Source organism: Anser anser (genome assembly GCF_964211835.1).
Source record: "Anser anser genome assembly, chromosome: 19".
Classification (NCBI taxonomy): Eukaryota; Metazoa; Chordata; class Aves; order Anseriformes; family Anatidae; genus Anser; species Anser anser.
Window position 1 is genome coordinate 3193915 of NC_139740.1, and position 24565 is coordinate 3218479.

The following is a 24565-nucleotide window of genomic DNA, read 5'->3' on the forward strand; positions in this document are numbered from 1 at the left end:
TGGTCAACTTCACTCCGCTGCAAGATCAATCCCCTCTGGTCTGGTCCTTCAGCTTTGTTCCCAGAGCAGCAGCGCCTGAGGATTTTGTCAAGTAGCCCTGCCTCCCTGGTGGGCCCTGCATTGTCTCCAGCTGTAGATAATGCTTCTGATTAGGGCTGGAGGGGAGACTTTAAGTGCCATGCTGAAGCTGACAGTCTGGGGCATTACTACTTTTCACCTTCTTGATGCTCAAGAGATCCCAATTTTTGTGTCAGAGGGGAGTGATGAGACAAAACTGGAAGCAGCTGGGCTATGGAGGTGAGGATCCTGCCAGTGTATGGTCAGATGTCCTGCCCTGTCCTGCTTCTCTGGGACCTCTCTCAGGACAGAGACATGACTGTCTCATGCATGTCCTCTGTCCCTCAGGTCCTCTTCCCAGGTCTCCTGGGAGCCGCCCTCTGCCGGCTGTGGCTGTGGTGGCACCCCGCGTTGCTTCTCCCACCCTTCCCAAGCTGTTGAATTGATGGCCATGCACAGAGCTGCGTGGCATGGGGTATACAGAGCAGCCTTCTTGGTGCTAATGCTTGTCCCAGCAACCGTGCTTCTGCTTGTCCCGCATGTGCATGGTTAGATGGTAAGCGCAAAGCCCCAGCAGAGCAGCGCACAGGATGTGCTGCCGTCCTCACTCTCCTGTGGGACAGGTGGGCATCACTGCTGGGGCTTGCCTCTGTGTCCAGGAGGGCCTGCGTCCCCACCTTCGGGTGGATCGTACGGAGTTTGGCCATGCACAGAAAATGAAGAATTCCTGAGACAGGCAACAAAGCTGTCCCTGTGCCATGCTCCCCGAGCCTCCCTGTGGATGTGGAGGGAGAAGCTGTGGGGACGGGGCAGCTTGGGGCAGAGCCCCTTCACCTGGGCAGAGCTCAAGCAGAAGCCTGCATTTCAGCTTTGCATTCCATTCCTGACCCAGTGCCAAGGTTTTCATCGGGCTTGGTCATTCATTTAACTGAACAGGCAGCCTGTTGGTTTGACTTCATGCAGCTAAAGTCCTTTGGATGCTCCTGAACTGTGCTGTGTGTTGGGTTTTTTTCTTTCTTTTTTTTTTAAATCTGAAACTTGGCACCTAGCCATAATTTTTAAGATTGAGAAAGCAGATTTGAAGGGAAACTGTGAGACATGCGGCACTGTCCCTCTGCACGCAGCGCAGGCTGGTTCCACACTGCTGCTCGCAGCGTAGCGAATGTCTGGGAAGATGCCTGAGCTCTGAGCGCAGCTCTCCGAGCTCGCGTGCTGCTGATGTCACCCGCATGCTTCAGTGGTTTCGGCTGAGAACATGCCTCTGCTTACTCATTCATAAGCTAAAATCGTCCGTGAGGTTTGCCCAGTGTGGGACTTCTCCTGTCCAAACTTAGCTCCTTACATCATGCGGTGCAGAGCCTGTGTGGAGCAGCCTCCACTGCGGAACTGAGCCCGCGTCCATGCTTTATCCTCTGTCCTGCAAGAGTCACAGCATGGAGGACTTTCCACCTTGACCCTTCAGCCTCTCGTCTGCACAGGCAATTGGTTTACCCAGGTTTATACCTGGGTAAATGTGCTAGCACCTGTGTAAGCAAATCACTTGGCCAGGATGTGAGTTTCATGGAGGAGAATATTAAAGAGGAAAAGGTCATTTTGGCCACTAGGATTTACATGGAAAGTGCTTAAAAAACAGGTTTGGGAGATCATTGCCCTTGGGAGGCATCAGAGGTTGCTGAGTGGATCTTGCGTCATCAAGCAGAGAGGAGGCAGGAGACGATCTGGTCCATGTTCCTGGCTGGTGAGCACAGCTGGAAACAGCGGACAGCTTCTGCTCTGTGTGGGGCATGGCTGGTTGGGCTGGCCCCAGAGTAGCTCCCTACTGTCTTGTTTAGCTGTAGAAAAGGCTGATTCAAAGCCACACCTAGGAAGACACAATCATCGGAGCAGTGAAGCTGCAGAGAGGTATGGGTCTGGCTCCTCAGGGCAGGGTCAGGCATGGGCAGAGGCAGCGAAGGGAGAAGGGAAGGGTTACACAGGTCCCAGCTCTGTAGGTGTGCTTCTCTCATTGTCCCTGAGCTGTTTGGTTCTTGCTGCTTGTGTGGTTGAGGCTGGCAAGGCAACCTATTCAGGAGGACCATGGGGATAGTGCAGGAGGACTCTCCACCCCAGTGCTGATCCTCTTCCTACCGAGAGCACGGCACTAGCTGAGGGGCTGTGAGAGCTGCTTGACGGCACCAGGCTACCCCAGAGATTACCCTGGCACTGAGGTCTGGGCACAGCCAAGTCCAGCCTTCACTTTCTACACCTGTTCCCTGCTGCAGTGTCACCCTGGGCAGTGGAGCAGGCAGGACACAAGGGCAGTGTCTGCTCCGGGGCGTTGCTGGAGCTGGGCACGCAGCCTCCACCCTGCATGTCTGCAGTGCTTCGAGCGGTACAGACCATCCCCTCAGAGACTGACCATTCTTCTGTGTTGTCTCTGAAAAATGGCACATGGAGAGGCAAGCAGGGCTTGGCATTGCTTCCCGGAGAGTGCAGTTCAGATGGGCATTGACAGGGTTGGGCACATGGGCCAGGGTTGTAGGGCCCCAGCTCCTGGAGCTGTGGCAGGCTGTGGCCTTCAGTTCAATTTTTGACTGAGGTATATATTTCATCCTGTCTTGTCTTAGTATTTAGGCCATTTTTCTGAGATTGAAGGCAATCTGAAATAGTAGCTTGAATCTTGCAAAGTCCTCCATGTCTCGGCTGCACAGACAGGGGGCACAAGTCCATTTGTGACATTGGCATCAGCCCTGCAGTGCTTGAATCCCTGTTCCTCTAAGTCTGTTCGTTTAGTACCAGACACTCCAGAACTTGTGGAGTGCAAAAGCTCCTGATTTCCCACAGTATGAGAAGGATCAAGGTTAGATCTAGTGGTGAGGGTGCTGCTTTCCAGGTGGAAATTTTCATGGATGGTGAGAGCAGAAGTTGGGCTGACTGAATGCACATGGGGAATCCTCTTGATCCTGTACTCACACCAACAGGTCCTGGTTGAATGGAGGAGATCTTTTAGAGAGACAAACTAGATCCTAAGGCTCAAGTTGGTCGTGACTCCAGTCTGTCCCTATCTGAGCAACCACACAATGCTGATGACCATCTGCATTTTGTTAAATTTGATTTCTGGTTCAAATGTCCGTAACTTCATCTCTGAACACTACCTCTTGTCTCCCTCTTCTACTGCTTAAAGTGTCCTCCAGGATCAGAAATCTTCACGTTGCTTTCTGCTGGATTCCTCTTCTTTCCTGCGTATGTTCAAAGGTAAATCATTGAGACTGGAAAAATAACAGCTCATGGCAATTCAGTCTTAATTACTTCAAGGACTTCTAAAGCATCCCCACCAAAATAGCAGTCCCTCAGTGATATTCTGTGATGAAATTACTTAGCAGTGCTGAAACAGTACCTTACAGCCCTCCAAATCTGCTGCCTCTCCAGAGCTTAACCCTGTGAATCCAGTGAAGTTCTTAGAAGCAGTGGAGGGGATGGCATTGAAGGGTTGCATCAAGCTCTGGGATACTTGGCTGTGGACTTCCAGAACAACACCAGATGAAGAAGCCCTCCAAAGGTTTCTGTCCTGCTTTAAAGATGCCTCTTCAGGTGTCAGAATCTACAGTGCGCTTGAAGTGGTCCTGGTCGTTAACTACACTCGTAATATAGTATTTTTAATGAGCAAGCCTTGTTTTAATGGATGGCCATGGTCTTTTGTTTCTACTTTGTCTGAAGAATTCATGAGTCTTTCTTGCCACAGCCTCTTTCCCCAGCAGGTACTTTCTGACTCTGATGAAATCACCTCTTAAGCTGTTCTTTGAGGAGATTAAGAGACTGAGCAGTTTATGTCCTTAAGGCAGATTGGATTGTAGTTAATGTCTATGCTATAAGCCCTCCAGGTTTTTTGCATCCGTTTACAAATGTAGACTCTGAAGTCAAACAAAATTCCAGCAGTTGTCCCCCCTCTGGAGTATACAATGAGAGCAGGTGTTCCTAGTGCATAGCCCAGCTGCATGCCTTTAATCGTGATGCTCCTCTGGGATTTCATGCTCCCCATTTTTCTAGGATTATGTCTGTCACTCCAGAGTGCTGTTTTTTCTGTTTCTGCTTGAATGAGTCAGCATCCAGTCAGAGCCCAGCTTACCAAGCAGCTCAGATCACACTTGTTCTTCAGGAGCACTTACTTATCACACAATATTTTAATAATATGAAGAATTTAGCAACGTTAATTTTGTATTTTCTGCGATATCATTAGCCATAGGCCAAAGAAAGATACCTTTGAGGTCCCATTATAAATGCTGTCTTTCCCACTGAATAGGGTCCTCTTAAACTCTTGGACACTTATCAGTTAAGCCATTTACTAATGCAAATTATTGATGCTTGTTTAGCTGCCATCCAGGTAATGCACTGTACTAGTCCAAGTTTATGACAGCCACATTTACCTTTTTTAACAAGATGATTATGGTCATAAAGAATATACTGTGTCAAGCCCAATAAGGTGTCATTGGCCTCATAAACGTTCCTGCCAATCTTTCTGTGTCCAGTGAGTGTCCCCTGTGCACTAGTCCTTCGCTGTCCTGGGATCCTCCTGCTACTGAGATCGAGGAATTCAAACTCTGTTAGAAAAGCCAACTGGGAGGAGATGGTAATCCCATGCGAACGGAAACCAGCGTCTCCACCTGGAAAATGCTGCTGGAGAAGTTTTTAAATGAAACATTCTCTCAGAGTAAATATGTAAAGGAAATAGGAGGGGAGGAAAGGCCATTCTCTAGAAACCTGATCTCTGCTGATAATCTCTCTGCAGCCACAGGGTTCATGGCTGACCTGGGCGAGGGGGAGGGACAGGAAATCAAAGAACAGAGGGGATTTGGAAAGGAATGTCTGAAAAAAAAAGTTAAAGCATGGATAAATATTTTGGCTGAAGTATTTTTTGACAATGATAATACTCTTACCTGCTATGTAGTTTTTTTCATCAAGATGCATAGAAAGGTTTACCCAGAGCCTAGTGTTCCTACTTGGATCCTAGAGATAAACCGTGGAGCAGGAAGAAGCTGCTTGTCCACAGCCATGCAGCAACGAAGACAGAAGAAGAAGGCCTGTTCTCTGCTTCCCTATCAGCTGTTCCACCCATCACTGTCATGTTGCCTTTGCTCTGCTATGTCGCACTCCGGCTGAGGAAGCCCTGTCTTCTGCTGCATCCTGGCTAGGCTGCTGTGTAGGATGTTGCAGGACCCCTGTAATCATCGGCTCTGTGATACAGATCCAGAGAAAACAAAGGGTTAATTGCTTTTTCATCAGTCACCTAGTACTGGGGAGGAGGGGTATAACCTCTGAAAAATTTGACTGAGTTGCCTCGCTGCTTGTGTGGATGACTCACATCTGTGTTCTTAGACCAAGGCTTTTGCAGCACTGAGGTCACCTTCTGTGAGCTCTTGCATGCCTATGAGGAGATCCAGGAAGCTTATTAGGCTTTACTGCACATAAAAGTTGAGTTCCAAATGAAATCAGACACCTCAGCTCTTTAGCAGCCAGAATTAGGTGTCACCTAAGGGAGAGCCCCCGAAACTTCCTGTAGAGCAGAGCAGTAACATAGCCAGCAGGAGTGGCTGGAAGTCCGTGTCTTTCTGGAGCTCTAGCACCTACCCTAGGTCTGTGTCTGGTCTGCTCAAGAATCAACACGGTGAGTCCCAAGGAGGACAGTCACTTTACAGAGCAGGTCTGCCTCTCTCCTAGGAGGTGGTGGTCATGGTGGTGAGCTGTTGGTGAGCATCTCCCAGGGAGGTGGGACATCAGGCTCCTCCTAGCCTTACAGGCTCTGAACTCCCAGCCTAGTCTGTAGAGAGGGCAGGGAAGGGGCTCCCTCCATGGACAGGAATAAAACGTTTGGAAGTCTCAGCGAGCAGATGGGGGGGGAGCTGCATGCGGGAGAGGCAGGTCTGAGAGCCCAGCAAGTCAGTGCCTCCTTGCCAGCCCTGCTTTGAGCCCGCTGCTTGCTTCCCTGCTTGGGCTGTGGCGTTACACTGCTGCTGGGCCTCACTCCGTGCTCCAGTTGAGTGTGTGAGAGGCCCATGCAGGGGTTAGCCCTGAGGGAAGAACAAGTTGCTCTTCACTGTAGGAATATTCACGAAAAATACAGCAATCTGAAAAGTGACAGCATTTTCCTTTACTGAATAGCAGAAGAATTTCCCAAACTAGTTATTTATGGTCCTAAAGATGGTTTCCATTGCTATTGCACAACACTACAGGCAGCTGTTCATAAATGTTGCTCCCATCCTTGCTGTGGCTTCTGCTTGGAGTTGGCCCTGAGAGCCGAGTCGCCTGGGCAGCAAGAAATGCTCCTGTCTGCAAGCACTTGCTGAGCCCCTCGCGGGGCACTGCCATCTAAATGAAAAAGCCATGATAATGGAGTCATCACCATAGGGAAAATGACATTTTTGTCTTGAGAGTTGCTGAAATCAATATATATATTTGATATATTGGTTAACGCAGCAGCAGATTAGTGTGCTAGGGAGCTTATGGCTCTTGTGTGCAAGACTCATATCCAGTCCCTTTCAGAGTGCTGGAGGTCTTTTAACTCTGATTGGCCTGGGTTGTAACTCACTGTATGATTTGCAGCTGAATTTAGCACAGATAACTCTGAAGCTGCAGCCAGCACAACCCCGTTTCCAGATGTGCAGTGCTTTACCTTGCTCCCATCATCAACCAAAGCCAGGGGAAGTCCCTGGACTTCATTTCTTTTTTTTTCATCGCATGCTGTATGTGTGTGAGGAGATCGTTTCCAATGGAGGTTGGCAGCTTCCAGCTCACATCCATCTGTTTCTGTGGTTGAAGGGGAGGGAACATTTATATCCTGTAGATTTTCTTCTACTTTGTGTATTGTAAAATTTGAGCTCCTTCTGGTAGTTATTCACTCCTTGTAACCTTTTATTTTCTTTTGCTTCAGGGACACATTGGCTTAAGTAGCAAGTAAGAGTATGTTCCATTCAATTTAATAATGTGTAGGCAGTTTTGAATTTGCAGTGCATTTAGGATAAAATTCCTTGGTTATATAACCAGTGAAAATCTAGTTCTGAGCTTCAAGAATTGTGTTTTCCTAGACATACTACTTTGCTCATCAGCAACACGAAACAGCTGAAGACTTCGGCGAGTTGTATGTGCATTTATTCTTTTGTCAAACCTCACATTACATGTATTTGCTTAGCTGGGGGCTTGGAAGTGAGGGGAGGATCATTGCTTCCCATTTCTGCTCTTTTTTCAGTGCAGACACTGAAATGAAGGGAAAACCTATGTCAGTCTGTGCCCTTGTTTAATGCATTCATGCCCTGCCTCTTCACACCATCAGCACATCCAGTGGTTGACTTCCATCTCAGCCATTTCCTTTCCTCACTTGCACTTGATGTTCGAAGGACATCCATGAAGAGCTGGATTTGTCTGCAGTTCTTGTTCCAGGTCCCAGGAGTGTGACATACTGACCCTCCCTTTGTTGGTGTTAATTACTCCCATGTTGTCTACATGGAAAATTCCCAGGATTCTTTTTGCTCTGTATTTAGACAGGATTTATTCTGGTCCATCCTGCTTTCCCTTTAACTGTGCCACTGCTTTCTAGGGCCGAGTCCCTGTTGCTCCATTTGTACTCTGCTTGGTCATGGTAACAGGCTGCCCCTGCGTGGGTGCTTCAGACTCAAAGCTGTCCTCTGCACAGCCAAGAGGTGCCCTGCAGTGCCCCAAACAGGTCCAGCCTGATGAAAGACTGTCACAAGTGCCACCTACCTCACCAGTCCCTGTAATGCACACCCTTTTGCTACTTGACTCCCAACCCAGAATATCTGCTCTCCATGCAGTCCTATAATTCATTGTGCTACACAAACTGTGAATTGTTAGTTCAATTTGCGAATCGCTCTTGGTCTCCCACATGCTGCTGCATCACATTCTCTATTGATCAGTGGTGTAGGAGTCCCATCACTGGCCAACATCATTTTATGTGGCCCTGCACCAACTGGTCCCACTGCCATTCCTGCATGGCAACATCTATCACATGGGCTGAGTGTGAGTGCACCACGGAGGTGTGTTTGATACTTAAGAGGCAGTCTCTTGTCACAAGGTTCACGTGAAATGGCTCTGATATCCATGGTGTGAATGCACATGCCAGCTGGGGAATCCATCTTCTGTTGCCAAAATGCATATGGCCTGGCAGAGCTAGCTGCCATGCCCCTGAAGAGCTGCCTCACTGTGGGGCAGTGGTCTGTAGTAGTCTGCTGCGCAGCTAGCACTGATATCGTGTCTGCAGAACAGGGAAAGGACAGTTTTAGCAGCTTCACAGCCTGTCTTCCTGCCTGCTGCTAGAACCCAGAAGGCAGGAGAAGCATGCCACCAGGATCTGTCAGGAGGGGATGGATGCAAGGAGAGCTTTGCACTGAGGTAAAGCAGGGCTAGTGTCTGGCAGACACAGCAGTATGGCAACAGGCGTGTGGTTGGGCTGGGACATGATTTCTCACAGCTGACGGAGTCAGGCTGTTCTTCTGAGTTCCCTGAGAGCAGTCATGCTGGAGAGCAGGCTGTCGGCAGACAAGGCTGTTGGGGGTGTTGCAGGTCCATCATGTTGACTGCCTACATTGAGACAGGGAAGGGATAGACACAGCATCATCCGTGGGCGTGATTTATGAGAGAGTCACCAGAAACTCCTTCCATGACAGAAGGTTCCTGCCATGCCACATCTAATGCTGGCCTGTTGTTGATGCCACATTCTTCTGTCTACCTTCCTCCTGGCATTTTCCATTTGCTGTCTTTCTTGTCAATGTTTTGGAGTACTGACAGAAGTAAATCACAGAGAACACTTTGAATTGGTTAGACCCATTAGATGACATTACTTTCACATACTACTTTTGAGCTGAGTAGAAATCTGAGTTCCTCTTGTCCTCAAGCCTGAGTCTGAGCCAATGCTCTAAACGCCCACTGGCTCTTCCTTGAGATGTTTTACTTCTTTCTGAAACATCCAGTAGCTTCCTGAAATATCCAAGAGCATCCAAACCTTGAATGTTCACTGCTTATCAACCCTTCCCCAGCAGGGACTGGGAACACATTTTCCATTCAAATCCTTGCCCCTTCTTCTGTTTTCAAATAAATCCATTCCCCGCTGTCTTGGCTTCAAAATGTTGGAGAAATTGTCATTACGTTTCTGTTCCCCATTTGTAAAAGAAAGGGATGCTTATATTAGCTATTAATTCTGTATCAGCTGATTTAGTAGTCTGTTGATATGGTGGAACGAATATGAAACGACTGCACTCATCCAGCAAAGATAGAATGCTGGGTTGTGAGCGGTTAGGTGCATGGGTTTACTTGCAATATAAATAGGATTGACTTTGACTGAACTTGAAGGTGAACATATGAAGGACTGATGGTAGGTTTAAGAGAACTTCATTTGACCAATTTTATTAATTTACATCCCCTCCCACCAGGACTACTGAAAAGTCCATCCCACATTTCCTCATGAACGGGAAGGCCTAATATATGAGGTTAAGACAAACAGAAACGTAACTAAAGAATAAGAAAGCAAAGGAAAGTAGAGACCTGGGAGGGTGGGAAAGACATCATGTTTAGAGCATTGCCTTTGAAGCCAGCCTATTTCAAGGTGGATATTGCAGCTGGAGGTAAGGATGAGATAGAACATCAGAGGTATTGGGAAGGTGATATACTCTATACCCAGTCATAGTAGAAACAGACAGGTTGTAGGAACAAACACATGTAGAGCCACTCCAGCTTGCTGGAAGTTACCTCTCCTTTCTCTGTGTGGGTATGTGTGGGTGGTGGTGTAGCCATGTTTCGTTGCTGGAGGAGATCCTTGTAACTGAGGAAATGGGAAAGGTTTGGAGGCAGTCAAAGCTGGGGCAGCTGTGTGTAAGGTGGGCTGCAAAGAGGAGAGCTGGCAGTATGATAGAGCAAACAGAAATACCATGTGGGGTTGGGGATCGGAAGGTATTGTGGGGATGTGTTAGTCTTCTCGCACATGTGGTGGTCCACTGGAAGGTTGAGGGTGCACTAAGGGATTTTGTGGATTTCATAGCACTCTTCAGCATGCATCTGCTGTGAAATCGTATTAAAAAGTAGCTCACAAAGCAACCAGGGCTTTCATAGTATTTCATTCAGCTGATAATTTATTATTTTATTGTGATTCAGGTCTCTTTATCATTGCTACAGTTAAAACTGAAAGAGATCCTGTTTTTTTGGCATTTTTAATAAAATAAGGGAGAATTGACTTACGAAGATGACATGCAAAGTATAAAATGCTGGTTGTGCTCTCTGGATAAGTCACTCCAGGGTGACTTAGCACACCCATGTCTAGCTTGATATCATTTTCTATGGGAAGACTTTTTGGATGTCTGAAGACTTGGTAAAGATGTCTTAATTGCCTTCAAGGGATACCCAAAAACTCATAAAGGAGAGCTGTTCTTAAAATGCATTGTTTTAAACCTCAGTTCCCTGGGCTCGTGGATGAGAAGATGTTTATTCCAGTTCTTATGATTCCCTAGGGAGGACTTTGCTGTAAAACAGAGAAAGCAAGACTTTACATTTCAAAGGGATACAGAGGTTAAACAACACTAAACAAATAGACAGTAACGATTATTCAAGCCATGTGCAGAAAAGAAAGAAAACTAAAAAAAATTGGACTGTGCTGAATTGCGGTTTGAGACAAACTTTTACACTGTACCTCCATAAAATCGGTGTTTAATTCCATAAGATGTTTCTCTGCTGGGGTTGAAAGTGATAAAAAAGTTTGTCTCTATACATGTGCCAAACTCTGCCTGGTTGGACAAACTTAGAATTTTTTCCAAGTTTGCAGATGCTTCTCATTCCTTCCTATGTGGCACGGTGTTTGACTGGTAATTCTTTCTGTTTCAGCCGGAAAGGATAGATCCCAGTGCCTCTAGGCAAGGTTATGATGTCCGCTCAGATGTCTGGAGCTTGGGAATTACATTGGTAAGTGAGCGGGGTTTAAGCCCTCTGATGCATGATAGTTTCCTGTTGGGTAACTTTAGTGCGCTTTGTGATGTGATGGAGTTGGTCGGTGTCAAACGTGCTTGAAGCAAAGCCCATCTATGCTGCAGTGAAGCATTTGTATTTTGTGATTGAAGTGGGCTCCTCCTAGCTCAGAAGGAATATGAATCCCTTCAAGGCAGATGGCTCTCCTGAACCCCTGAGGATACATTTAGCCGCAGCTATGTTTTGCAGAGACAGATGTGAGTGAGGAAGAGGTGTCGGATTGTAAATGAATTTTGTCTTCAAAATCTTGTGTGAGAAGGGATGGTGAGTATGGTGCAGAACTGAGCATCCAACCTATGTAAATAAGCCTCTTACAGCCCTGGTGTCTGGTATTATTTGGCTGTGCAGAAAATTTCAGTTAATCCTGGATCCCAGTTGCTTACTCCTCTCTGGCCAACCACAAAGCTGCTGGATATACACACTGATAATTTGAAATTATCTTCTCTTCTCAATGTGGTGAAGCAGAAGAGGAAGCCAAAGCAGTGAGTCAGTAGCTTCTATGAATGGGCTATCTTCCCTGCTGGCATTTTAAAATGCTTGATTTCTCAGTATCCATTTTCTGTAGTGGTTGGTAGGAAGCTTGGGAAGGAACTGGAGGATTTTACTTTACTACTTTAAAAATCTTAATAAGAGCATTGGTTCATTTTATAGACGGTGGAAGAGTGGCATGAGTTTGGCATACCTGAATTAAATCTGGAGACACTCCTAATGTAGTTAGCAAAACTAGCTTTTGAGTGTAATGTTCCCTGCCCTTCTCTCAGCTAAACTTCCTGTAGCAGCTGGCATGAAGAATCTCATCTTAGTCTAACTTTGTGTTTTCTTCCACTGCCTGAACTTACCTTTGTGTAACCTATCCCATGCTGTTGCTGTCTTTTTGCAGTATGAGCTTGCCACAGGGCGATTCCCCTACCCCAAGTGGAACAGTGTGTTTGACCAGTTGACACAAGTAGTAAAAGGAGACCCACCACAGCTGAGTAACTCAGAGGAAAGGGAATTCTCCCCAAGTTTCATCAACTTCGTCAACTTGTGGTAAGTGTTCCCTGCTTGAAGCACTTGGAGTTGGCTAGTTTTGTCATTGCTAGGTATTTAGCATGTAGCGTGCCAAGCACTTTTTAGCTTAGTTTCATGTTTCTGTAGCAATGTGAGGGTGAGGACTGTTCACATTTCACTTCTTTGGAAGGTGATGGGAGGTTTGTGAGTCTGAGTAGGGTCTGAAGGGCAGACTATTGGATGTTGCTCTTCAGGGAAGGAATAAGGAAAAAACCTATGAGAGTCTGTGTTCAGGAAACCCATGATAAGACCCTTGGCGGGAGGTTTGCGTGACTGGAAAAAAGGGCCTGGCCTGTGCAGCCTGTTCATTAGTTAGTTATGACACAGCCTTGGGACAGACCTCCTTTTTGTTTTACCTTCTTCAGGAAGAAGCCTGAGAAACCTGGCAGTATTGTCTTGTGGTTGAGCTGAGGATCTGTACTTTTCCTGCCTTTTGCATAGCAAGGCCAGGAGCCTTCCTGCCTGGGAGGACAAGGCTCTGCTCAGCAGGTGGCTTGCTTGGCTGTTGGCTTCTTTTCCCTTGTCAATCATATGACAAGGTCAAGGCTCAAAAGGCTTTTATGGCAGGGTCTCTGCAGTTCAGTCAGCCCTGAATTGAGGGATTGGGTGTGTAGAGAGATTGCACGGGAGAAACCTGGAGCAGTCCATCTGCCTGCCATGTGTGCATGGTCCTGCTGAAGTTAAGGGCTGATTTGTGTATTTTCTAAGTACTTTTTCATCAAAATGTAAAAGGTCATCAAAGTAATTTTGTTGATTTAATAATGAAGTGCACGGAAGATTGATCAGTGTGACCTGTGTGGCTCTTCTGCTGGGACCTTCTGTTCTGGGCTGATCCAGGCGCTGGACATCCTGAGGCTCGGGGTGCCCTTCTCAAAGCTCTGCAACACAGGAACATTCAACGTGAAACAACTCTTAACTTTCAAAAGGTTTTGTTTCAGGATTTTCAACCCACTAGAGAAATGAAAGGTTCAGGTTCAAAATGGAAAAGTTTTTTGTGTTTGGATTTTATTCTTGTTCAGAATTAGGAATTTTAATGGAGCCCAGGTTCTAGTTTCCAGGTGGCTGTAGGAAGACCTTGTTATCTTTGGTCTGCAGGAAATGAAGCATCAAAATGGTTTGCTGCTGCAAAGAAGTTTTCATTTTTCAGTCATAAAGTATGTGGTATTTGATTAGAAAGTCAGAGTTGCTTTCCCCATGTACAATACAAGCAGCAGTGTGGTTTTTTTTCCCCACACACGTATCCATAGAGGTGCAATATCATAACAGTGTGTTCAAAACCAGGAGCTTGCTCTTCTGCCTATGTGTGCTGTTGTGTTTGGCTACAGGTCACCCAACAGCGGAACCTGCATGGCATCTCTGGTAAGCAGCAGTGTGTTTGGCCAACATGTCCAATTGGGTCAATTCATATTTCCTGCCCATTTACCCCTCCTAAAGCGTTCTGTTCTGGGACAACTGCAATGCATAGAGCATGGGACAGTTTTCAGTCTAATTCTGTTTTTTGTTTAATATGATTTTGAAAATAATCTGACTTCTACCACTTATGTGTTCATAGCAACAATGTAATAAATATTTCTCTTAATAACATTCAGTTAACCATAAACAATAACCTTTGGCGTTACTTAGCAGGCAGGTAAATCTCCTAAAGACTGTGCTTTTAGGTGACAGCACAAATCTCCTGGGCATTTTCCCACAAATGTGAATCTAGTAATTTTCTATTTTTGTGTATTCAAGTGTCAGGAAAGATGATGAAAGAGTTGTGCAGTGTTGCTGGCTGCTGGCTGTGATAGATCAGTGAGAAAATGTTATTTTTGATAAATGTTAGAAAGTTTCTGGGATTTTTTTTTTCAAGTTGTTTTGCATCCCAACAGTGCTTTGAATGCCTCGGTAGAACAGTTTTCTCCATCAGCCCACCTCCCTGTGTTCTTTACATGCCTATCTGAAGTCACACGCCTTCTGGAGCTGTTTACAGCAATTAATCTTCTGCTTCAGAGTTTGCAAAGTATCCAAGCTCCGTGTCTGGCTTTTCAGAGTTTCATGCTGGCAGCTGCAGAGCTAACAGTACTTGCAGGAAGCGTTGCAAGCTCCTGAGGTCCAGCATGACTGGGAAGGATATCAGATGTTCCAGCAGAAGAGCTGTACAGCACCTGGTGCTGCAAATGGCTATTCCAGATCTGCAGCTTTGCATTGAGTTAGGAAAAAAAAAAAAAAAGATTTATGAAATTTTTTTTGCTTTATGAAAGCATGCATGGAAATTTCAGAACAAAACCTGGACAGTGAGCTGAAGCTTTGACTAGTTGCACTTAAAAGTGTTGTAAGGAGCATATTTGAATCCTCAGACTCACAAAAGTCAGAAGATGAATTGAATTTGTGTAGGAAAAGCTTGAAGCGAGGGTGTTTGTGCAGCAGCCACAGGATTTCTTACCTTCTGCCTTTGTGCAGCTCTGCAGACCAGTCAGAGGACAGAGAAGAGCCAAACGTGAGTGTGCGGCATAATTACCCACTGCTCTGAATAATTTGAGGTCACATTGTAGTAGCTCCTGAATTTTAAAAAAGGTCCTGCCACAGCCTCCATGGATGGTAATACAGCTGTCAGGAATTGTATTCATGCCCCCCCTCCCGCCCCCCTCCATCTGGGTACAACACTACATCCCCCCTTTGTCTGTGGGGTGGCTGCAGCTCTTACCTTGAGGGCAGAGGCTGCTGGTGCCAGGTGTCACCAGGTGTCTTCTTGTCGGGGCCAAGCAGCAGCACGGCCTGACCCTGCATGGGGCTGACCCACCTCCTTCAGATGGCACCGCTGCCTCCGAGCAGGTCCCACAGGCCCTCCGAGGCAGTGGAGGCAGGCTGGAGGGAGCGATGGAAGAGGGATTCCTGCTGCCCAGTGCAGGAGCTTGGTTGGGCCTTGGCCTGGCGCCCTTGGAGAGGCCATGTCCACCCCAGGGCACCCAGGCAATGCCTGCCCCCAGGCCTCTCCTGTCCACCTGCCATGTCCCTGCTGCTGCAGGGGCTTTGGTGGCTTTTGCTGCCACCTGCTGTCCCCACCATAGCCTGGCCATGCCCCTGTGCTGCACTGGGGCCAGGCAGCCAGTGGGTCATCCCCATGGTATGGGGAGAAGGTGGCCACCAGCAGCCACCACTCTCCACAGCGAGACTGACGGAAACACTGGAGGCAGAGGACAGCATGGGGAGTGAGGACAGCATGGCAGGCTCTCTATCGCCTTGGCCAGAAGGACTTGTCAGCTGTAGTGGTGCTGAGCCACAGCACCTCTCCTGGCGGCTGTGGCCCACTCAGCGAGGGACGTGCCACCAGTGCTTGGGATGATCTGGGAGGGCCTGGAAGCTCTCTCTTGCCCTTGCAGAGTGGTCCGATTGCCTGATGCATGGTACAGCCCCTGCCCCAGCCCACATATGTGCCAAGGGGATGGTGTTGTGCCTGTGTGCCCTGGCAGACAGTGCTGGCTCTCCTCTGCTCCTTGCCATGCTGTCCTCCTGGCTGGAGTACAGGCCAGGGCTGCCTACTGATTGCTGCTGCCCAAAACTTCTGGTTGTGCTGGTCAAACCCATTTCCATATGGGTAGGACCATGACAGTCATGGTGGAGTTTAGCTTGCAGCTGTCTTAGGCCTGTCCCCAGTGGGATTTGTTGATGGCTATGGGGTCTGTACTTGTGCCAGCACCTTCACCCATGTTGGAAGTCCAGTGATGACTCGCAACATGAAAAGGATGGGTTTTGCAGGAACCAGTTTCCTGGACTTGAATAGTTTGGGATACTGTTGAGTCCCACCATGACAGTGGAATTCAGTATTCTGTGCTGTAAAAATTTGCAAGTATTGTCTGTAAACGTTTCCGCAGTCCCACTTTTTCCTAATTCTCTTTCTGTTTTCTTTAGCCTTACAAAGGACGAGTCCAAAAGGCCAAAGTATAAAGAGCTTCTGGTGAGTGCAAAACATGGCTGCCTATGCCAGCTGTCATGGTTGTACTGATCACACAGTAGAGCTGGGTCACACTTTTGGGGTTGCTCCATAACTTCTCAGGTGATGAAGGTAGTGTTCAGCTCTGCAGCCTGAGGGAAAGCACCACCTCCATGCCACTGTGTCTGGCTTGTGCAGCTTGTGATGATGGCCAAGATTATTGCTGTCTGTACCCCTGTTCTAGAAGATCAGTGTAAGGAGAAATGCCATGTTGCAGTGGATCAGCTAACCAGACTTAGCTAGCCCTGAACTATTCAGGCCTGGGAAACAGCATGTTGGGTGTGCCCCATAAATTCTGCCTTTGCTAGAGATCCTGGCATCTGCACTCAGGAGCCCTGTCAAATTGCTGACACACTGTCACATGTAAATGCCTCCAATGTACAAGCCACACCATGAGGCTGGGAGTGCTCTGGTAAAAGTGAGTCCTGATAGGGTGCAGCTCTGGAATAAGACACCAGCAGAGCCCGTGTGTGATGAGGTGCTCTGAAGCAGGAAAGTTGGTGGGGCTTTTGGACTGGATAAGTCATGCTTGGCAACCATGTACCTTCAAGGAGCTCTGGGCGTCCCTTCAGGGGATATGGGAAACCGTGTCCTGGGTCCCTGATGGTATTGTCATGATATGAATGAAGTTTGCCTGGTGTCCTGGCCCAAAGAGTCACCACGTTGTTATGTTCCAGCTGTTGTCACTTGGGTCTAGCCAGTACAGTCTGCTGGGCTGACCAGAGAGTCACTGTTCAGGAGAACTGGTTTTGGGTACTGATCTCCTGTTTGAACCCAAGTCATGTCTCCCTATCATTGCTGTCTCCTCATTGCTGAAAAGGCTGCTGATGAAATCTTTCATGAAAATATTTCACTGTGTGTCCCATGGAGTCCCATCCCACCTCTGGACTGCACATTTAAGAGGGATTCTTCATATGCAAAAAGCCATGGACCAGGCTATGTCCTGGTGTCCTACAGTCACCACCAAGCCCTGTGGTCTCTCGTAAGGCAAATCCATATACTAAGCTTTTATCCAGGGTAGCCAACCTGTGTCAGAAAGGCAAGTATAACCTTGTTGTTTCTCTATCTGATTCCAGAAACATCCCTTCATTCTGATGTATGAGGAACGCACAGTGGATGTTGCATGCTATGTTTGCAAAATCCTGGATCAAATGCCAGCAACTCCCAGCTCTCCAATGTATGTCGATTGATATTGCTGCTACATCAAACTCTAGAAAAAGGGCTGAGAGAAAACAAGCTGTAAAGAATTTTCATCACATATTGCAGTGTTTTTAATGCTCGCCCAGACACCATGTGCAATAATATTGGTGTTATTTCCATCCTGTCTGTATAATGTTGTCACATATAAGTGCATCCCTGTAATACCTGATCACACAGTGTTAGTGTTGGTCAAAGAGAGACCTCATCTGCTCTTTTGTGGACATATTCATGAAATGTGGAAATAAGTACATTTATTTGTTGACCGTGATTGGATAGCACCTAAAATTCATTTCTAGACTCAAAACTTGGAGACTTCTCAGCAGCTACTGGAAAGATTTTTCTCTCAAACTCTTCCAATTGTTGTTTCAAGTAATAATAAAAAGCAAACAAACAAAAGTTAGGCGTTGTCTGTCTGAACATTAAGAGACTTTGCCTGGAGGGAGAAGAACCTGCTTAGCCAACAAGATACTTTGCCTTCTGGAGCTAGAAAGGCAAAGGAGAATTTTATTCTTCACAAAGTGCAATAGATTTACTGCTATGAAATTCTGTTGCTTTACAGTCGCTGTGTACTTTCTGGGGACAGTGTGCTCAGCTGACCTTCCTGTTAAAGAGAGATCATGTTAAATATAGTGAATATGTCTTTACCAAAAATAAGTTGCATTGAAAGAGGCTAACATTAAACTATTCAGAGATGGGACATAATGTACTCTTTCTCCTTTTACCAAGCCAGCCACTCTTCACTCTTAACTAGGTGTCCTGTAAATTGTTACCTGGTAAGATAAGACCTAAAGAATTATTAAACTACTCAATTGAATTATAACCTGCTTGTGACCTGATTTATAGCTGCACAGTACTCACCACCAGCTAGCTTTGCTTTGATTTCAACGAGTGCCGTTCACAAAGTCTGCAGCTGTTTTAGTGAGCCACAAATGAATGTGATTTCTAGCCTGTTTCTCATGCTCTTCACTGTCCCCAACCCTGATGCTAGCACCTTTTCACTGACCCTAAGCCCAGCCCAGCAGCACTGCCACTTTCCAGCCTATTGTCCCTAACAAAATCAAACCTCGGTGGTTCCTTCTCACCACTGCAAGCAGGATGGTGGGGATGCTCTCCTGCCACACTGGGCTCTGTGCCCATCACGCTACTGCAAATGTGGTGCTTTGCTTAGCTGGTTGGAGATCTTGTTCACCTTCTTCTGGGCATATGTAACCTTCTGTTACTCTCAGTAGCTCTTGTTATTGAACCTAGAGTGAACCTTGCTAAGACTGGTTAGTGCAAGGTAGTGGAGATGGAGGAGCAACTAACACCCGGGGTTTTAGCTGACCCTGCTAGGCCAGGCAAGGTGTGACCTTCTGGCTGACTGCTGAGCACACAGCAGATCAGTCTCTCTCTCTCTCTTCTTGTTTTTCATTTGACATCTTTTTCTGAGATTATTTTTTTCTGAAAACTTTTTATTTCCCCCACAACATTGCAGTTTTCAGACATTTCGTAGCATACCAGGGATAAATTGGAGCCTGTGTGGTCTGTGATTTCCATTTGAATTGACTAATTTAGGCACTTGGTATGATTTTGTCAAAGTGAGAGCAACCCACTCACAGCTCTGTGGCAAAACCACACCCAGGATGAGGAGGTTTAGAGATGCAGTGGGAGTGAACATGCAGCGAGTGGTACTGGCGGGATTTCCCTGGAAGGGGCTTCCCAGTTCAAACCAATACCAAGTACAAACTGGGCTGCTACAAGAGCACTGGGGATCAGCACATCCCTGCCCAGCTCCTCAGCTGGGAAAGGAGAGCGCCAAGGCCATACTTGGAGACCTGGTATTTCTTCAGCCACTGAAGGGACACCGCTGCCTAAGGCTTGCAGCACTGTGCATCTCCCGCTTGGCTGTTGGAGCCGGTCCTTCTGGCACCACAGGCTGGTGCCGATGTGATCCCCCAGGACACAGAGGGCCCTTCAGCTGCCGCCCTACTAGGCAGGGAGCTGTGGTCCCCAGGCCCTTCCTGGACTGTGTTCCTGCAGGGTTGTGCACCGAGTGGGATGGCCACTAACGTCTACCCAAGACAGAAAAATCAGAATTTTCTGAAGTTACTAGTCATTCCCAACAGCTCCGATTAATCACGCGAAGTATTAGTTGAACAGGATAGATACGTAGCATATCTAAAGCAGTAATTCTCCCCCCAGCCCTCTAGTCTCACAAAACTCAGTTTTCCTCAGGCTTGGCAGGTTCCCACAGCTGTGGTTCATCTCACTGGCCTTCAGCCACCTCTAATGGGGATCTCAGGCATGACTGAGTTTCACAAGGTGCTGGCCAGGGGACTACAGAGATGTAGATCGAGTCAAGACAGACACATTCAGAGGTGCTCTGCTCCTGTTCAAATCTTTCAGCCATTAACGGCTGTTTCACATCTCCTCGATGTTCACTGAGATGACCCCTCCCAAAAGATCTGTTTCTCTCCAAAGCAAGCAGCTATCTTTTTACGCTCACTCAGCGTGGCCGGGGTCTGTTCTCTGCTGCTGACCCCATCCCATGCTCATTTTCAGCAGCATGACTGGTTTGCTTTCGATGGACGGGAAATGGAGACATGAAGCTTTGAGCTGCAGGTGCCAGAGTCAGGTTTGGAATGTGCTGTGGCATGGATGGCTGTACAGGACAGGTCTGGTGTATTAAAAAAATTATTATGAACTATTAAGGGTGCACCATTTATTAAGATGTATCTTTATTAAAAAAAAAAAAGGTGTATAGTGTTCAGAAGCTGTGAAAATAGTGTAAGAACTGTACATTGTGAACTCTGGTTATTTTTTTTTCTTGTACCATAGAAAAAAATGTATAAAAAATTATCAAAAAGCTGATGTGCAGGGATGTTGCCTTATTGTCTGTAAAATGGAGCTCAGGAACATAACCGCTTCAGAGAGCTTCAGAGTATTTTATCCGGTATCCTGGTTGGACTTCCTCCTCTATTTAAGATATTATACATGGATCAGAGTGTTTATGTAATAGACTATCCTTTTGCCTGCAGGTCAGTTGTAATAAAACTAGGATGCGACCATGACCTTGTTATTTTCATTTTGTAAGGTCAGACATAAATGGGAAGAGGCATTTAAAGCTGTTGAAATACTTGATTTCCAGGCCCTCCCTCCAGGTGGAAGTAGCTGTACAGGAGTAAAGCAGCCTTCGGTTAGAAACTGCTTGTGCTAAATTAAAAATGAAAAAAAAAAAAAGAAATAAAGCATAGGAAGATCTGGAGATCTGGATATATTTTCTTTCTTTGGAAGACTTCTGAGAATTCAGCAGCTCCTCTGTGCTCTTGGAGTGTGAGCCTTGTTTACTGCACTGGGAGCACTGATAGGATCTGGTGGCTTGAGACACCTTGTCCCTGCGAGGAGGGCAGGTGGCTGTGCCCACAATCTGGGGATAGAGCAGCTGATGCTCACAGCCTTGTAGGCTTATTTTATTTTGATGAGAGCTGTCACTGTCTGCAATGTTCAGATGATTTAAGAGTACTGATTCCTGGGTAATTCCTACTGCCAAGACTCCTGGTGCTGGGATAAGCGTCTCCTGCCTGGAAGCCGTGGAGGGCTTGGAAACCATCCAGGTAGGTGAAAAGAACTGGACCCCAGCAGCTCCACCAGGAAAGAAGACGGTGTCTGGGCAGAGGGGCCATCCACAAGTGCCTGCAATGCTCAAAGTGGCTGGAAGGGACCACACCAGGAGTGCGGGAGTGGTGAGAGGGAGAGCACGAACATACTGGCAGGGATCGTTGGTCACACGTAACACAACTCAGGACTAGAAGTACTTACGAACTGGTGGAGCAGCAGGACATTGGCTCTCGCAGTGTTCCTTCACTTGGAGGCTGAGAATTTTGTCAAGAGAAGGAAAGGCAGGCAATGGAGCTGAAGAAAGGCTTGCTACATAGAGATACATGATGTGATAGGTTTGAGGTGGTTGAAATCTGTCAGCTTAAATAAATTCAGTGGTTCCATCACATCAAAGTGTTGTTTTCTTGTTTGTTTGTTCGTTGTTTGATTGATTTGTTTTGTTTTTTGAAGTTTCCTGTTCACAGCACAATACCTGGGACATTTTTGGACCACTTGCTGTCCTCACTCTTCAGCCAGAATTCAAGACTGCTGCTGATTTAGTGACCTCCAGGCAGAAGATAAAATCCACCACACACTGGGGTAAAAGTCCTTTCCTGCTGGGCAGATACTGGAGCAGCTCTTCACCTCATAGCTCCACAAATGGGAGTTGCCCTGGGATTGTGTTCCTTTTGCACCACAACCTTCCTTTGTGTACTGAGATTCATTCTAAAGAAATCTGTCACAGCTGATAACAAGCTGAAGGAAGCTGGTGGGAAGATGTGAGTCCACCTGTACCACCCTGCTGGGTATTCCCATTCTCTTCAGGACACAGAGGATCCTGCTAGTCTTTTCCCCTGCAACCACGTGGCATGTAAAGGCCTGTGTTTGTGGTCATTTCAGGTTCTCTGAGTTGCCCTGTTGAATACATCCTCGGTTTTCCTTTCATTTTCCCTTCCCTTCCCTTCCCACCCCACCCCACCCCACCCCACCCCTTTTTCCCTCTGTCCATTTCCCTTTCCCCCTTTTTTCCTCTCCCTTTTTTTTTTTCTCTCTTTTTTTTTTCTTTTTCCCTCCTGTACACTCTTACACTCTTCTTGCCCATGTGGACTTCACCGCCTTCACGGAGGACTCCTGTTACCGTTGTATCATTGCTGAGAGCAGTAAAGGAAGCCTCTGGCCCACACCTCAGACACATCCTCTGTGTCTTGGCCAGGACCCGTGCCTGAGCGGTGGTAACACAGTTGCTGCTCCTTTGAGCCTTGGACCAGCCTAGCATTCCTGGTCTGAATGAGCTGTGATGGCTTTTTCCAGCCCTGGCGCTAGGGATCCTCCCATGGCCAACATGAGCAGGTCCACGTCTCAGCTCTTGCTTTCCCTCGGTAGCACTGCGTGGGCTCTGAGGGTGCCCCAGTCTCTGCGGGCGGTGCCGAGCTGAGGAGCAGCACTTTCGGCCGACCGCCAGGGAGACGCCGAGCGGCTGGCAACTGTCCCTGTGCCCAGTGGTGCACCCTGACACCTCGTACCACTTCCTCATATCTTTGTGCCTATCTGCAGGGCTGAGGTGCTCCTGATATCTTCACCAAGCATTATATAGCACCCAGAAATTATAAATTTTCATTTACATTTATTATGTGTCTGTGGTACTCCAAGAGCAATTCAGATGATTCCCAACTCCTCTCTGTGTGGACATGAGCAGTACACACGGACATGTGCAGTACCACCTATTCCCATGTGGAGTATTTTGAGTTTTGTGATCTATATTTCCACTCATCTTCTGCTTTGGCTTCCCCTAGCCTTCCTCCCCACCTCTTGTCTCCTTTAATTGCCTGGTACGAGTAAACGAGGTGCTGAGACCCAGCTTCCTCCCAGAGGCTCTGCTTAGAATAAAAGCTCCATTTACAGTCCGAGTCCCGATGCAAATCACAAGCGTGGCCATTGCTTTCAGTGTGTGAAGGGTGCAGGGGAAGAAGGAATGGCTGCTCTGAAGGACAGAAGTGAGCTCTTGATTTTTTACGTTGTGTTCAAAGCTGTGCAAATGCCTCGAGAGCAGGCTGAAGCACAAACTCCCCCTCCTGGCGATACAGTGTGCCACTGTTGTGCTGGGAATAAAATACAGAGCTGGCTGCTTGGTGGGACCTTGGGGTGTCTGCCAGGCGGAGTGTGAACACAAGCCGTTAGCCTTGTATAAATCCCGGACAGGAGGGCTGGTCAGGCCTTACTGCCAAGAGAAAACCAGTTTCTCCAACCATTTGTTACTTCAAGCCGCAACCCTCTGCTCAGCTGGCATGCGGCACCGGAGTGCTGGGTGCAGGGACGTTGCTCTGCAGGTGGAGCTGTGCCAACTCTCCCAAAAGCACATGCAGGATCTGAAAGCGGGAAGGGTGAAAGGATTTGGTGTACATAAAGGTTGAGCGCTCACATTAGAGTAGATGCTACACTAGAAAGCTGTTGGAGAAGGTGTTTTTTGTGACCCTAACACCTTGTTAGACACCAGACACCTGCTCTGGTTCATTGTTGACAATGATCTGTCCTTTCTTTTCCTTTTTTTTTTTTTTTTTTTTCCATTACTGACATGTCAGCCACCTCAGACAGAAATAAAAGAAAAAAAAAAAATAGGGGTGAGAAAAATCCAAATCCCTCATGGCCAGCAATGGAGGAAGTCTCACCTTTGGCCAGATGGGAATGCAGCTTTTTGGACAGAGATGGAGTTACATAATGTAATGGGCAGTGTGCCCAGGTGGCCAAGAAGGCCAACAGCATCCTGGCCTGTATAAGAAGCAGTGTGGCCAGCAGGTCTAGGGAAGTGATTGTGCCCCTGTACTCAGCTCTGGTGAGGCCGCACCTCGAGTACTGTGTTCAGTTTTGGGGCCCTCGCTACAGGAAGGACATGGACGTGCTCGAGCGAGTCCAGAGAAGGGCGACCAAGCTTGTGAGGGGTCTGGAGAACAAGTCTTACGAGGAGCGGCTGAGGGAGCTGGGCTTGTTCAGCCTGGAGAAGAGGAGGCTCAGGGGCGACCTTATCGCTCTCTACAGTTACCTTAAAGGAGACTGTAAAGAGGTGGGGGTTGGTCTGTTCTCCCACGTGCCTGGTGACAGGACAAGGGGGAATGGGCTAAAGTTGCGACAGGGGAGTTTTAGGTTGGATGTTAGGAAGTACTTCTTTACCGAAAGGGTTATTAAGCATTGGAACGGGCTGCCCAGGGAGGTGGTGGAGTCACCATCCCTGGAGGTCTTTAAAAGACGTTTAGATGTAGAGCTTAGCGGTATGGTTTAGTGGAGTACTTAGTGTTAGGTCGAAGGTTGGACTCGATGATCTTGAGGTCTCTTCCAACCTAGAAATCTGTGATACTGTGATAATAATGCAGCAACCCAGATTATGTTCAATCAGCTTATTTTGGGAGAGGAGGACATCCTGCCTTACCTCCCAGGGAAAATAGGTTTCCCATCAGATTCAAGATGGACTGAGACCCTGTCCTGTGCAGCACACCAGGCAGTTCCACAATGAACTGACTACAAGTGATTTGACTTGAGGGGCTGCTGTGTGTTTATGAGGCCCACCAGATAATTGTAGAACTGGTTCATGAGCCACCCAGTTCACGACCATGTCTAGTCCCACAGACCCTGGAGGCATGCTGAAATCTCAGAGAGAGACAGAAGACCAGGAGTGCTGTTCCATGCCAGCAAGTGCACCTCAACAAGTTGAAGATGCTTTAA

At 47.3% G+C, this 24565-nt stretch overlaps 1 protein-coding gene across 6 annotated transcripts in view; it reads left to right on the plus strand.

Moving 5' to 3' along the window:
- The window catches only part of MAP2K4 (mitogen-activated protein kinase kinase 4), a 94534-nt gene extending 76439 nt beyond the window's left edge, over positions 1-18095 (plus strand). For all 6 annotated transcript variants that reach the window (XM_083805203.1, XM_083805205.1, XM_083805204.1 and 3 more), the window contains 4 exons: positions 10915-10992; positions 11936-12084; positions 15994-16039; positions 17152-18095. In XM_083805203.1, the coding sequence (XP_083661329.1) occupies positions 10915-10992; positions 11936-12084; positions 15994-16039; positions 17152-17265 (387 nt within the window). In that variant the 3' untranslated portion in view covers positions 17266-18095. The remainder of the gene's footprint in view (positions 1-10914; positions 10993-11935; positions 12085-15993; positions 16040-17151) is intronic.
- The last annotated feature ends 6470 nt before the right edge of the window (positions 18096-24565 follow it).